This window comes from Cuculus canorus, chromosome 14, assembly GCF_017976375.1.
Source record: "Cuculus canorus isolate bCucCan1 chromosome 14, bCucCan1.pri, whole genome shotgun sequence".
NCBI lineage: Eukaryota > Metazoa > Chordata > Aves > Cuculiformes > Cuculidae > Cuculus > Cuculus canorus.
In genome coordinates, this window is record NC_071414.1 from 11,624,383 (window position 1) to 11,639,231 (window position 14,849).

Here is a 14,849-nt window from a genome sequence, read left to right on the forward strand (position 1 = left end):
CAAAGATCATCTAGTTCCAACCCCTCTGCCATGGGCAGGGACATCCCCCTGGATCAGGCTGCCCAAGGCCCCATCCAACCTGGCCTTGAACACCTCCAGGGATGGGGCAGCCACAACCTCCCTGGGCAACCTGTGCCAGTGTCTCACCGCTCTCATGGTGAAGAAGTTCTTCCTAATGTCCAGTCTAAATCTGCCCCTCTCCAGTTTATACCCGTTCCCGCTGGTCCTGTCCCCACAAGCCTTTATGAACAGCCCCTCTCCAGCTTTCCTGTAGCCCCTTCAGGTACTGGAAGGTCGCTACCAGATCTCCTTGGAGCCTTCTCTTCTCCAGGCTGAACAAGCCCAACTCTCTCAGCCTGTCCGCGTATGGAAGGTGCTCCAGCCCTCTGATTTGTAGCCCTCATCTGGACCCATATTTGACAAATGTATAATAATTGCAAGTCATGAGAATGCTAAAATCTGTTGGTTGGTTGCTGGAAGTTTAGGAAAGGAAAACAAAATTATCAATGCAAAAAATTTCCTCCTTGTTATGCCAGGGCTTGGCTTTCTCCTTGGGCACGTCCAGGCCTTGTCCCTGCGGCTCTGTCAGTAACTTTCTTGCAGGTTTCTATGGACATTACACCATCCCACCCCCATTTCTTTCAGGAAGGTATTTTAAATGTCAGGGAAAGTGGCCTGCTTTTTCTGCAAGAATTCTCAGTGCAAGCATGGCAATGCTTTCATTTTATTAGGAGTTTGTATAGGTGAGGGAGTTCTTTGTGTTGTCTGCTCTGGAATCATTGCATCTTTTAGTTTTCAGCGGAGTTGGGGTGTGGGGAGTGTTTTTTGCACATTCCCCTGTTCTTGATGCGCACATTAGTGTGTTTTTGCCTGGAAGAAAGATTAAAAATGTTAGAGGATGCTTTCAGGTCCCTGACATATGGAAGAACCTGGCTCAGGGAACAAACAAAGAAAGAAACAAAGGAAAATACTGCTTAAATAATCATTTAAGTGTTATTGACAGTAGGTAAGGCCACATATAGTTGACAGAGAGTTCAGGGTTACCATGGACATGTGATAATTAATTCCAATAAGCTCAAGAGCTGGTGCTTCCTGACACTTCTTGATGGAATAATTCACCTCTGTGCTGTAGGATGGCAATAAGACACCTTTAATGCCTGCCTGGCTGCAGACGATAAAGGTTATGACTTTGTTTTGTGGGATTTTACAGATAGATGCCTGCCATTGTGTCTTGCTTGGGCTTGGGCTTGGGCTTGCTCCCAGCCTCCCATCCTGATTGCTTCTGCAGCAAGAGCAAGAAAAATATTAAAAAGCCACCTGCAAAAAAATTATAGCTATTTTTTGCCCAGTAGTGGACCTAATAACTCTGAATTGTTCAATTTTTCATGTGGAATCATGATGTTGTTCTCTTTGGAAAGACAAACCAATTTCTCAGGTGCATAGACAAATGCTGGTAAAATGATTTTGAAGCTCTTTTGTGTTTTGCAAACAGCATTTTGCACGCTGGTCACATTGAAGTGACCAAAGGCGACAAGTGAGACATCGCTGCTGCAGAGACCTGCCAGATGCTCTTGCTGTAGTTATTCCCAGACTTCTTACAGGCTTCCAGTTCTTGTCAGACTGGTTGCACACATAAAACTGCAAATTACACTTCATCCTACCTCTTGGCTACCTGACTTTTCCCCATGGACCAAAGAGTTATAGAGGAAGATGCTCCGTTTATCTCTCATGAGACATTTAGCACCAGGCAGCTTCATAGTCTTGATGCCTGGCCCAGATTGTCCTGACTAGGAGGCTGAGTGGATGTTATTCCTAACTGCAAAACTTCTTAGCTTGGGAATGTTACAAAGGAGCTGCAAGACTCAGGGCTTTAACCCACAGGAACAGCACATTTCCAGCTGCAGCTGCTCAGAGCTTGCACAAACAGGAGTTTGAAGAAGTGCAGGGACACAGCACCTGTCAACACAAGGTGGGCACCAGCACCAGCTTCTCATTATCCCGTATCTCTCTGACTCCTAGCTGAATCTAGATACACTACCATCTCAGTCCTTTCCATTGCTGTACCCCAAAAGATCCCTCCTGTGATGACTGCGGTTCCCCATCACCTCCAAAGCCATACTTTACACCAGGAGGGACATGGCATCCTTAATGCCACTTGGCTCATAGCCTAGCTGGCTCTGAAGCCTTCCTCACTCCCTTTACCCTCCTCTTGGTTCATGGCCAAAGCCCTAATGATGTTGTGTCTGACGAACCTCCCACCCCCATCTGTTGCACAATGCAGCTGACAGCTGGTGCTGGGCTGCTGGCTTCCAGCATGGTCATTACCACCCTGCCATGCTGTGCCTGGTCATTAACCATGACGCATTTGTTCAGGAGATCCCACTCAGCATGTCTCTGCCTGACTGCACCGTCTTCAGCCTTAAAGTGTAAAACCTGCATTTGAAGCAGGTCAGGAGCAGAATTTGGTGCAGCAGCCTGGCTTAATGAAGGAAAGAGGGGACAACCGCTCCATCAATTCTTATCCAGGCTCTTTTTCCTGGTAATTTGGAACCTGTTCCTTGTCACTTCAGAATTAAATGGCAGCAGAATTTGGCTCCACATGCCCGTTCATCCAAGAATAGGAAAGCTGGAATTTGAGCTTTTACTAGAGATGTCTTTGCTGATGACCCCAAATCCCTGCCTCCACCGGGTAATGCCACGGGTGAAGCTCCCTTAGCTCTACACACTGGGGCACCTGGTAGCAGATAAGACTCAATCTTGCCAACGGAGATTTTTGAACCACCTAACAGCATCAAGTTGGAAGTAATTCCTTCCCTCTGTCTGACACAGAGCACCAGCAATTTATAAATATACTCAAAATTACCTAGGGCCCAAGCCAGATGAAGCGAATCGAATCTTGCCAGAGATGTTGGTAGCATTTGGACCTGGCCTTCTGCTAAATCAGTGCAATCTGGCACCAGCGCAGATTAAATATAAGGCTCATTCTTAAAAATATCTAGAGCAAATGGTATCTTTTCATATGCAGAGAAGACAGAAAGCAGAGCTCAGCTATAAATTGCTGGGTTGAGAAACCATAGTTTTTCCTCACCCACCACACAATTGAGGTCACCTGGAGAAATATTTTTCTGCTTGCATGCTAGATTGGGGCAGACTTTGAGGACTTTGCCATTTGTCCGAGTTCCTGGACACCCCCAGCACAGTCCAAGCAATTGGCAGCTGCCGCTATGGGGAGATTTTGGCTGTGCAGTCCCTGCTTGTGGGCAGATCATGTGCTGCCAGCCATGTGCGACGGACTTGTCTCACAGATGGGGTCCACGCGCTCAGAGTGGCGGGAGCAGCATCTGCACCGGAGGCCAAATTAATGCCAGATGTGCAGGACTCCCTGTCCACACTCCACCCAGCTGCATGCAAACAGCTTTCTTTCTCGGAAATCCCAAACATATGTAGTAGCCCTCATTTGTGTGATATTTAGACTTGCGGGAGATGTGGATACTTACAGGTTCTGAGCGCACAAGAGACACTCGTTGCTGTAGACGGTGTTGTCTGTGCCGCAGATGGGGTCGAAGATCTTTGTACAACCTTTTTTCAGATCATAGGTACCACAAGCTGCCTGGAGACACAAGAGAGTAATACTGAAAATATTAAACATGCTTCCAGTTTACCAAAGGAGCTTTGCATTCACAGGGAGGTGCACAGTTTGTGTATCTCGATAACCCATCCCAGCTTGCTGAGAGCTTTTCTGAGTTCTCAGAAACACTGGGATTGCCTATCACCCTGCTCCCCGTGGCCAGCTGAACTTCACTTGCACACTCCCAGGGATAACAATATTGAGTAAGTGATGCTCTGTGGGCAGTGCCTGATCATGTTAGTCCCAGCTCTTATTTTTATGCCACAATGATACCTGCCCTTGCGCTCGCAAGCCGGAGAGTAAGGGGAGCTCTGATCTTCTTGTCCAGTAACAGCAACATTCAGGTCTTTATTACAGTTTTCCTCCACTGAGTGTGGGAAATACAGTGGGAAATCAGTACCATCACTGGGATTTTGCTGAGGCGCAGCAGGTGGAAGGAGGTTTCTAGGCACTGGTATCTTTGGTTTGCCAGCCCAGCAGCTCAATGTACTGTGCTGTATTTAGCAAATCTGGCTCCCCAGTGTGTGGGTTAGTGCTGTCTCACCAGAGCTGGGCACACTCTTGTGCTATACAGAAATAGGGCACTTCACCTCTGTTCCTTCGTCAGCAGCTCCATTCATCTCAGCGTTTCCTAGAGAAAAAGAGAAGGTGCCTTAGCATCCATCACTGGGGCTGGTTTCAAGAGAGATCTACTATAGATGTTTTAGCCTGAGGACCGGGAACTTTGTCCGAACATTTTCTTCCCTTGGATCTCCCCCATCTTGCAGCCGGGCCCCTCCACTCATCATCTTCCTCTTTCGCCTGGCAGAAATATTGTGAAGGTGTAAGGGGCCCTGTCAGATGCACTTCTAGTGCCTTTCCCTACCAGCTGCCAGGAAGCAGAGATGGCTTTTATTATCTCTCATTGCTCGTTCATTGGTTACTGAGAAACTCCTGCTGATGCTGGACAGGTGCTGGAGTAAACGCAGGGTGATTTTTTTGGTGTCAGTGGGTTTGTACCATGAGAAACTAAAGGAAAAGACAAGTTGCTAAAGGTTTTTCCTGGAAGTCGATATGGGTGGACCCTGAGATCTCACAGCAAAGCAGGTAGGAGCAAGCTGTGACTTTTTTTGTCACAGGAGAAGCTGGCCCTGAGTTGACAGCTGGGATCGCATGGGTGAAACGTGGTGGGAGTATTTTGAAAAAACTAAAATTTTAATATTTATTTAATATTTTAAAAAACTAAATTTGTTCAGCAAAATTTTTCAGTACTGAGAAGACCACCTTGGGTTGCCTATAGATCCGGAATTCATCTACATGGAGGCTATAGGCTACATCTACATTAGAAATGTGGCCAAATAGTAGTGGGTCTGTAGAGTGAAACTATTTGGTGCTGAGGATCTGAGAGTCACACAGATCAGGGTTACAGAGATTCCACCTTGGACTAGCACCAGTCCAGACCCAGGAGCAGTAACTTAATACACTCTCAGTTCTTCTGAAATGAGTCCAGATTTTGTACTCAGACAGTTCGGCAATGGCAACTGCCGCACATTAAATTGGATGACAAAGGATTTGTTTCAGAAGAACCTTCTTGTTCTGAATGAGCCCACAAACATAGAAATCCCTAGTGAGCAGGACCTGAAAAGCAGCAACAGCTCATGTTCTCATCTCTCTGTACCATATGGGATTTTGAAAACACAGTTGGCTTAAACATTGACTTTGGTTGTGAGAGCTGCATTTTCCCTTGTGTAGACGTGTTTCTTGTCTCTTGGATTTGCTTTTTTAAAACCAGAATAACATCTATTCACCCTAAAAGAATCATGCTCTTCTAGAAATCACAAGCTCCAGGCCGAATCCCAGCCTTGAAGGGACAGTGTCAGCCCAGCAGATCTGCTCGCTTTGGAAGCAGCTGCCAGGTACTCTTTTAAAACCTTTGCTTTAAGCTTGCTCACAGACCACTTGCTTAATGCATGTTGGCTATTGCAGCAGTCTCTGGGAAGCACTCCTTTTGCCTGGCCAAGGGCTGGAGCAAGGTCCTAGCACCAGCTGGCCTTTTCTCAGGCTCACCTTCCCACCCTGCAGATCTGTGAGCTTTAGCAAGGAGAGGAAATGGTTCCCAAGCAAAATATTGCACTCACCTCTGTAGCAGCAGAGTGCCAGGGAGAGAAGCAGGAAAACAGCAGTTGCCTTCATGGTCAAGGCGATGCTTTACTGGAGACAGCAAAGAGGAAATGGGACACTTATCAGGCTTTCAAGTATCCTGTCTTTGGCAGTCTATAGTGGGACCTTTATACCTTTCCTTTCTCTGGCACCACCCTGCAAGGTCAGCTCCACCCCTCAGTCCTGTGATGACAACATCCATCCAGGCTACAGGGACAAATGTCTCATTGGTGTATGCAACGATGAAAGCCCCCCCAAAGCCCATGGAGGTAATGATCCTTATCACTGTCAAGGGCTGGAGCCACATCTCAGGTGTGGGAGACAGCCTTGGGTTTGCACTGCAAAGTGGGAAAAAAGCAACTTTGTACAGGAAGCAGACTGGAGAAACAGGCAGGATGGCAAGGGAAATACGTGTGTTAGCATGAGTAGTGTGGCTTTGATTAACGACTCTGCCACTGCCACTTGCAGGACTCTGGGTGAAGATGGCTTTGGTCTACACATGCCTGTCCTTGCATGATCTGCAGAGCAGAGCTAGGGTGTGGCAACTCCTCTTCCCTCTCCAGACAGATAGGGAAGCAGAGAGCAGAGAGCCTGGATGTGCTTTGGGCTTGCTTGTAGCTGCACATTCAACGCTGTTATTTTGACTGCACATCTCCCTGATTGCAGGCAGACAGCGGAATTGAGTTTCTTGGGTCAGATGCTGCTCCCTTCCCCTCTCCCTGCCTGCAGTTTGGAGTAAACCCTGGGAATTTCCTACGTTTACTCCACCAATGGTGCATTGCGGAGAGTGGATCGGTCCTTTGGGTATTAGAAGGATTAATTAATGTTTCTAAAGCACTTTGATATCTCAGCCATAAATCACTGGAGAAGTGCAAAGCAAATTATTACTAATGGGGGCTTATGACTCAAAGACAGATTTTTAATTAGCGAATGGGAAAAAGTCAATGCCAAGAGCAATTCAAGGAGCTGTTTGTGAGACAGAAATCTCAGCTCAGTCATCAGCTGCTCCACTGTCCAAGGGAGACCCCTGTGCAGTTGTGGCTCTGGAGGCCACTTTCCCTTGCCAGAAACATCCCTCGTGAGTCTAGGCTTCCAGCTGCTCTCCCTCCGGCAACCTGCAACACGAGGCTAAAAGAACTGCTCTTAATGGTATCTGTTATTTTATTAACTGGGAGAGTAAAGCTGGCTTTGGATATGACCCGCTCAGCAGCTGTGAGTAGCTGGGCTGGGTGCTTGGTGGACCTCCTTGAGCAAGCAACAGTCCTTTAGCATGCTTGGGACAAAGATTCATGTGGTGTTATCACCCTCTGAGGAGCAAGGAGGGATGGATGATTATTTTTTATAGCTGAGAGAGGTTCATCTTGATCCAACACTGTCCCCTGTTGCTCCTCCAACACACCTGCCAGGTTTGTAGTGTGAGTTAAGCCAATAGGTGCTTTGGTCTCCCTTCTTGAAGCTGGAAGGGGACTTAGCAAGGGCATTTACGGTTATATGCCAGGGCAACTGGGGCAAAGATTTTCCTCTTCCATCTGTAACACGTGTCAGTCGAGCGGTGCTGAAAAGAGTTTCTCTGATTACACTTGTTTTGGATGTGCCTACTCCTGGCAAAGCCCATTTACACATTTTTCAGATTAGAGATCCTTGCTGCAGCCAGGAAATGTGGCAGTTTTGATTGTCCAGAAACAGAAACATCTTTCCTCAGATTCTTCAGAAACATCTAGGCGCATTTCCAGACTTGAGTTTGATGGGTAAATCCTCAATGTTTATGAGAGTTGCTCTGCAGATGGGAACTGTGTTGGCTCCTGGGACATTTCAAGTGTGTGTAATGCCATGATTTTCTCCTTTCCTTTCTCCACGAGTCAGAGGCATCAGAGCAGAGGCAGGCTGCTGACTTCCCCCTGCCTCCTGGACAGTTCTGTCTTCATCCTTTTATTGCTTGGGCTCCTGATAGATTTGCAGTGACTTAATTTCATGTTCCTAACGTCTCCCAATGTTGCATGGCATTAAGTACTTTACTACTGAAGCAGACTGAAGAAACTCCAGATTATGCAATACAACCGACCGAACTTAATTATTCTACAATGAATTGAGCTGAACCAACTAATTCAAGGGCAGTTGCCTCTGCCAAAAGAAGAATCCAACTTAGGCTGCTAATGCTGCTGCAGCTGAACAGCAGTCACACGGAGTTTTTAATGCAGTTTCTCAGTTAGCAATTGCCTCTCCTTTCCCAGCACCTCTACTGACATCTGCGTGTTTATGAGATGCCTTCAAAAACGTGGGATTTCAAGGCTCCTCTCCCCTGATTGACATCTATTCTGCAACCTTCAGGAAAACCAAACAGAAATGCTTAGGGCTTATTTGACTGTGAAGGAATGAAAAAGAGCTGCAAACTGCTATTGTGCTGAATGCTCCTGGTAGAAGGAGCAGGGAGATGTCTTCAGCAGTGTGGGCTTTCTCAGGATGTGTCACCTTGTCAGAGCAGCATGTTCCTCCAAACACATCAGCTGGAGGAGTAGAGAAAAATGAGTCAGGCGCTCTGCCAGCCATGCTGTGTGACTTGCCGAGCATGGCACTCATTGCAGAGAAATGGAGAGGACAAGCAGGCCCCAAAGCAGGTGCTGGTGTGGGATAGCTTTCCCTTGGTCTCCTTGTTGAGTAATGGCCACCACACATGGTGTGGAAGAGAGGACCTCTGCAATTCCTGGCGGCGTCTTCTCTTGTGTTCTGGAAGGTACTCAAAGAAGAAATCAATGCCACACAATGAATCTGGGGAGGGGATGGTGGGTAAGGAGGCAAGCTGGACCTGCAGGCCCGCCACTGGGTGGAAGGAAGAGGTGATACTTCTACAGGATGAATGTCAGCATCATCTTTTGGCCAAATCTGAGTGCTTTCAAGTTTCATTTTTTTTGGTAGTAAAGTGTTGCAAAGGAATACAACATTCCATTGCAGAGGAATGAAATATTTGGAGACCTAACTACTTCTGTGCAGTGGCCCATCCAGAAGAAGCTGGAGAAATGCTTGTTGTACCAGGGCTGGAATTTGCTTTTTGTGAAGACTTGATGTACAGAGGAAAGCCACCAGTGTCCTGAGGAAAATGCAACACAGTCTCCAGTCAAAAGGCTTAAAAAAAATCATAAACCAAACCCAGATGGTCATGAATCACAGCTTAGAAGCCACAAACAGTTCTTAAGCCTCTTCAAAATAGCGGCATTTACCAACAGGCTGACTTGGGGTGCTCCACATTTCCTTCTTCTAAACCCGTGAGAGAGCAAAGCTGCCCTTGCAATCCTGGCACCCAGAAACTGGAGAGATAAGAGGGAGACATTGCAACACGACACAATCTTGTGCTTCCTGAGGTGCTGGGCTCATGGGAGTTCATCTGCTGGTGAATACAGGAGATGGGTGACCTTTGGCCCTGTCCCAACTGTCCCCCAAACTCTGCCACCAAGGAAGTGCTGGGCAGCCAATACCCTCACCATGGCCCTGTGCTGGTAGTATCCCTTCCTGAGCCTCAGTCCCTTAGTGGATGTTGTGTGGATCTTCCTTGAGGTACGTGAAGGGAATGCATCTTTTAGGGACCTGGAAGAGGAACCTCAGGGCTCAGGATGGTCAACAAGGCAGGTAGGGGTTTTGCTACTGCCCTGTGATAGGTAGGATGAGTGGAGGCTGGAGAAAGGCTGATGCAAATGGGAAGCCCAGGGGTGTCACAAAAAGCAGTTCCCAAAATGCTCAAAGCTCTCTCAGGTCCAATGAGCTGGTTTTGTTTGATTTAAAGGCTAAAACCCACTAAAGCTCTGTTATCTGCTGGGTTGGGCAGGCCTGGAGCTTGCAGGTGTACCCAGGACCTTGCCTGTGGTATCCACGATGGGTTTGAAAACAATTGGTACAGTCAGTGTAGAAGTGCAAACCCCATGCAGCGGTGTGCCCGCAGAGGGTAGGAGGTCATCTGTGCGTGCGGGAGCCCACATGGAGATCTATCTATAAGCTGCTGGAAGGAAAGGGAACAGTGCAGCTGGATCCATTCAGGCACGGCAGACAGAGCAAGCCATTTGCATCAGCAAGGTGAGAGCTAGCCGATGGGCAGTGATCTGCTCTTGTATCCAGGGGATACTGCTCAAACACTGTTTTTTCCTGCAGGAAAAAAGACAGCAATAATTTGGTCCATAGTGATTTTTTTCTTGGATTCTTTCCCATTAATGCTGAGAAAGCTTTTTTTTGTTGCTCTGGGTGCATGAAGATATTGAACACTGACAGTTTAGGAAAAGGGATTCAGTGAGTAGCTGCTGTGAAAACATCGCTTATTTTCTTCAGCAGTAGAAGACTGTGGAGCCCAGGAGAGTTTAGCCATTTGGTTTCTCATCTGCCCTGAAAACATTGCCCCTGGGGCCTCTGGTTTCTGGGGAAACAGCTGAACATAGTTATAGGGGAAAATTAACAAATGATCGTTTCTACTTTTACTAAAGCTTCTGTTTGTTATCCTTCAGAAAAGGCAGTGCGTCCATGATAGTGACCTTTGAAAATCTGCAGGCATTGGCAGCTTTGCCTGAGGACAAGTATTGCTGACAACAGTGTCTGAAGACAAAGACATCACATAAATCATAGCTTACTGGGTTGTTCAGAATGTGCCTGAATGCCAATCAAATGCTTCCTGAGGAGAATGAGCGTGCTGGGGACAGGTGATATGTTTGTGAAGATTAGTGGCTGAAACGGGCTGGGATGCAATTGCACAGCCAGTGTGGAGGTAAGTTCCCAGCCCACCTGCTGGCCCGTTTGCCTGTGCTCTCCCACCGCTGCAGTGGCACCAAATTCTATGGAGTTTGTCCATGGAAGCCTTCCCCTCATCTACTATGGCTTAGTGGGTGATGGCATATGCCTCGTGGGAATACCTGTGGGCTGTGTTCAACTCTGGTCACAGCAGTGGCCTTGAGGCTCTGTCCCTTGCAGATGGGACAGCTGCTGCCTCTGGCTGCAGAGACCATCCACCCTAGAGAGATCCTGGATCAGAAACAATGGAGGAGGTACTGATGCCTGGCAAGAGCTTATCCCCTGATTGCTTGTTCCCCTCTCCTTGGCTCATGTGCAGGATCTCCATGGGCTGCGGAGGCAGTGGGAGCACATAGGCTTGGTCACCAGAAGCTGAAACACAGAGCTTTTCTCTTCCTGCTTTCTTCTCTTGCATTATTGGAAAAAAAGCATCGCTTTCCCGCTCCTACAGAAAATGCCAGAAGCAAAGAATTCCTTTACAAAATTGCTTCTTTATTAAATCCCATCTGCCTCCCACCTCCACATCCGACTGTCCCTGTGGCTGCCAGGGAGATCCACAGTGGAGTGATTAAGCACTGTGGCCAATAATTGGGCAAACATGCTTTTCAGTCTCCTCCAGCAAGGCATTCCCCTTTTTTCCAACCTTGAAGCTGCACTCTCTGCCTACTCCCTCTTTCACACAGTGGGATATGATGGGAAGCATACGGTATATAACTCCTTTTTGGGGCCACCAACTCCTGGAGGATGATCTGGTCTAATCTGGCCTTCTGCATAGCTCAGACAGCTCTGCCTGTGACCCCAAGGACCGCTCATCCCTTGTCTGGGGTTAGATCTTGCTCAAAAGTGTGAGTGTGGTAACTTAACAGAGAGCTGTGGCATTAACCACACCTGATAAGGATTCCGGATATCTATTGCACTGCCCTGTTTGGATAAATGATCCCAGCTGCCTACACCTGTTGTTGTTTTTTGGATTTCCTTTCCTTCAGGTGTGTTTGAAGTGATCACATCTGAAAAACAACTCTTTAGAAAGTTGGATGAAGTCCAAGCAATCTCTGGGCTCGTTGGCCTGGCTGCAGAGCTGGTGGAGCCTTTTTTTTAGTGGAAGTCTGATACACAGAATGTATTCACATTTTTTTCTTAATTTTCTAATATTTATTAATTTTAAAACATTTTGTCAAAATTTTTGTCAAGTTTTTCTAATACTTCTCATCGCTTTGTAAGCCAGTTTATAAACAATAACAACAAAATGTGAATGACTTTCTTCACAACCCCAGAAATATGTGGCATTTCTAGCTACTCCTATGAGTTCCATTGGCAGTGCTAGTGGCTACTGATACAAGGCTTGCTCCCCAGCCCAAGACTCAGAAAAATACTATTGTACTTCTGATTTCAATGAAATATGTGGATAGAGGAGGCTGAAAGCCTTAGGTCCTTCTCACTGTACCACTGTGGACAATTTGAGGAGATGAGGTTTTTCCAGCAGAGAGCCCTCAGTCCGCTCTGCTCCACAGGAAAACCCAGCTTAAAAAAATACAAAAAGGTGTGGAAAGGTAGGGAAAATTAATGCAAACTATGAAAAAAGGCTTTCATTTCTGACAACTTTTTCCCGCTAGCTGAGGAGAGATTTTAAAATGAGAAGTGTTCTTTTTCACAGACTGATAGAAATGAGATTTTGGGAGGAAAAAGAAAAAAAAGTAGTTGATATGGGCTAGAGTTGGTGACAGTGTTTTCATTGCTGGACTCTGATCCTGAATATATCAAAAAGGGAAGAAAAAAGCTCAGCAGAGGTTGGAAGCACTGAGCCGGTTTCCAGAGATGGCTTTTCTTTGATGCTGTGCTGCCATGAGGCACTGTAAGACGCATGTTTGTCCATTCATAAATTTTATTCTTGGTGAGCTCATACTCTGTCAGCATCTAGAGCTGCCGCTCGTTGCTTTAACCGTAATAAATGTGTGCTTATTCTTATATTAATTGTTTGTTTTCCGCTCTCTAGTGTGGAAAAACATTCCTCCCTGACCCCACCTGTGTGCCACACACCTGTCTGGGTAAAATTTTCCCAAAGCTGGTAAATGGCAGTCAAACACTGTTGATAAACTTTAGCTAACTGCTATTGACCCTTGGATTAGGCTGAGATTAGATAAGGCCCAATTCATTCTCCACTCCTTTTCCTAATGACTGCTCAAATTGAAAAACAGGAGCTGAACATTAAAGGCAGCTACAATAGGGATACTGTAAGGATTTGGACCTTAGGTAATGACTGATGTTTATTGTCCCTACACAAATCTGCTTTGTTTTGAGACCCGGAAGCTGCTCCCGGGACAAAGGTAGAAAATATGGGAAGGAAGATGCAGGGTATGAGAACATCAGTATTGTCAGCCTTGCCAGGAAAAGGCAATGCTGCATTGTTCGCAGCTTCATGTGCTTTCAGCTTTGGTCAAATGTCTTCATTAAAAAAGGATTTTGTCTTTGATTTAGGGAACCTTTGAACATAGTGGCTAAACATTTCCTTTCGATCAAGGGTTTTCGTTTGATTTCTGCATGTAGTCACCTCCCTTGGTGAGCTTTGCACTTGAATCACTTCTCTAATAAATGTGACGTTATTTTTGATGCTTTGTACGTTTTCAGCCTGGTTGTGAAGGCAAGATGCCTTGCAGAGAAACCACCATCTTCAGCCCATTAGGGATGTGAGGAACAGTCCCTTTGCTCTGGTAACAGAGATGAAATAGTCTGTTCCTGAACCTCCTTTCCCCAAGCAGCTTTTAACATTTTTTTTTTCCTTCTACATGAGGAAGTGGCTGCCAAAGCCTGTGGCTGCTGCCTGCAGTATGCTTTTCCTTCTTATCCTTATTCATCCCTGCCAAGATCCTCTTTTCTTCATCCCTTCCCATTTTTTTGAGCTCCTGGAACCTCCTGGCTCATAGTTTCAAGCCCTACTTAACAAGAACCTTAGTTTTCCTGTTAAGAATCAACTGAGGTTCCAATGTTAGGCTGTGGTTCCTCTAGGAAATAAGCAGAGATGTTGCATCCTGAATTTTTCTCTCTGTGTTCTTTGGAAGAAGAAATCCAGCCTGCTTCCAGGCTCAAAGCAGCCCCTAAGTGCCTGAACTTGGGGCAGCTCTCCTCCAGGGCTGAGGTCCTTGCCAGGAGCAGACAATGATAGGCGTGCTGGAGACAGCTGGTCATGCTGATCGCTATGTACTGCATCTGGCTGTTTAGCTGAGACGTCCCAGAGCTTTGTGCTTTGCCCTTCCTCTGCTCAGGCTGAACCACAGAGCTGCCTGGTGGCGAGAGGTCATGCTCTTTTTCAGCATCCGCCGGTATTGCATGGAGTGTTATCAGACACTACTGGCAAAGGGCTGGGAAACCTGGGCTGCAGCTACCCTGTGGAGCACAGGGAAGGGAGGGTACACCAGATTCCCATGGTCCTGAGTGCAAATAAATGTGCTGCCGCTCTTGCCTATTTGGGGCTTCAGATTCAGAGAGCTCTCCCTGGTCATCTCCATTGAGGTGCAGGCACAGGCACAGCTGCCACAAGTCACTTTTAGTCTGGGAACTACAGTTTTACCTGCTGGGACTGTCACCTGTTGCCTCATTTTTGCATTTTGTGCCCTTCTGGCATTCATGTCTTTTCATCGGATCTGGCATTTTGGTGGTTAGGAGCAGTCTTTCTCACTGGATCCAGGCTTTGCCATTTCCAGGATCCTATAAATTCACATTTCAGCCATACAGTACCCTGGGATTTTTATGAATGTGGAACAAAGCTGCATAAATTATAATTAAAGCCTCTACAGAAACACTCAGTGCTGGTCAGCAGTGTAAGTCATAAGTAATTACGGTGATGCCCAGCTTTTCATTTACAATGCTGTATTATTATAAACTAGGACTAATATTAGGAGACTTAGAAAGTCAGCAATGGGCTGGAGAGGTAAAACCTTGGAGAAGGTCTGTGAGTCCCTTGTGAGGACTGGGTGCCAGACTAGATGTTCTTTCGGGAATGCTGTTTTTATGCTTTTCCATTATATTAATATTTAAATTAGGGACTAAAATATTGATGACACCTAAGAGCTTTACTGCGCATAATTTATTGGGATGTAGGTCTTGCTCTGACTGAAGCCTCAGGGTTGCCCATGCACTTGGACCCAAGGAGCACGCAGTTTTTACCATGTTAGTGCACTGAACACCACCTACGTGTGTTACTTGGTGAAAAACAAGAGAAGCATTTTCAAACAAAATTGTTCTAACATCTTTTGGATTTCAAACTGCAAGTGTGGAGCTGGCCTCATGTGCACTCTTGGTCTGATGAGCCCTGAGAGGAGCT

General features: G+C 46.5%; 1 protein-coding gene across 1 annotated transcript; it reads right to left on the reverse strand.

Annotated features, from left to right (window-relative positions):
• Window positions 1–733: 733 nt before the first annotated feature.
• On the reverse strand, window positions 734–5,893 carry LOC128853647 (pancreatic secretory trypsin inhibitor-like). The gene is made up of 4 exons (XM_054079877.1): window positions 5,746–5,893; window positions 4,219–4,259; window positions 3,498–3,610; window positions 734–870 (listed from the first exon to the last, which is right to left on the reverse strand). Exons 1-4 carry the CDS (start codon window positions 5,798–5,800, stop codon window positions 789–791), a joined length of 291 nt encoding a protein of 96 aa, XP_053935852.1. The 5' UTR covers window positions 5,801–5,893; the 3' UTR covers window positions 734–788.
• Window positions 5,894–14,849: the final 8,956 nt, after the last annotated feature.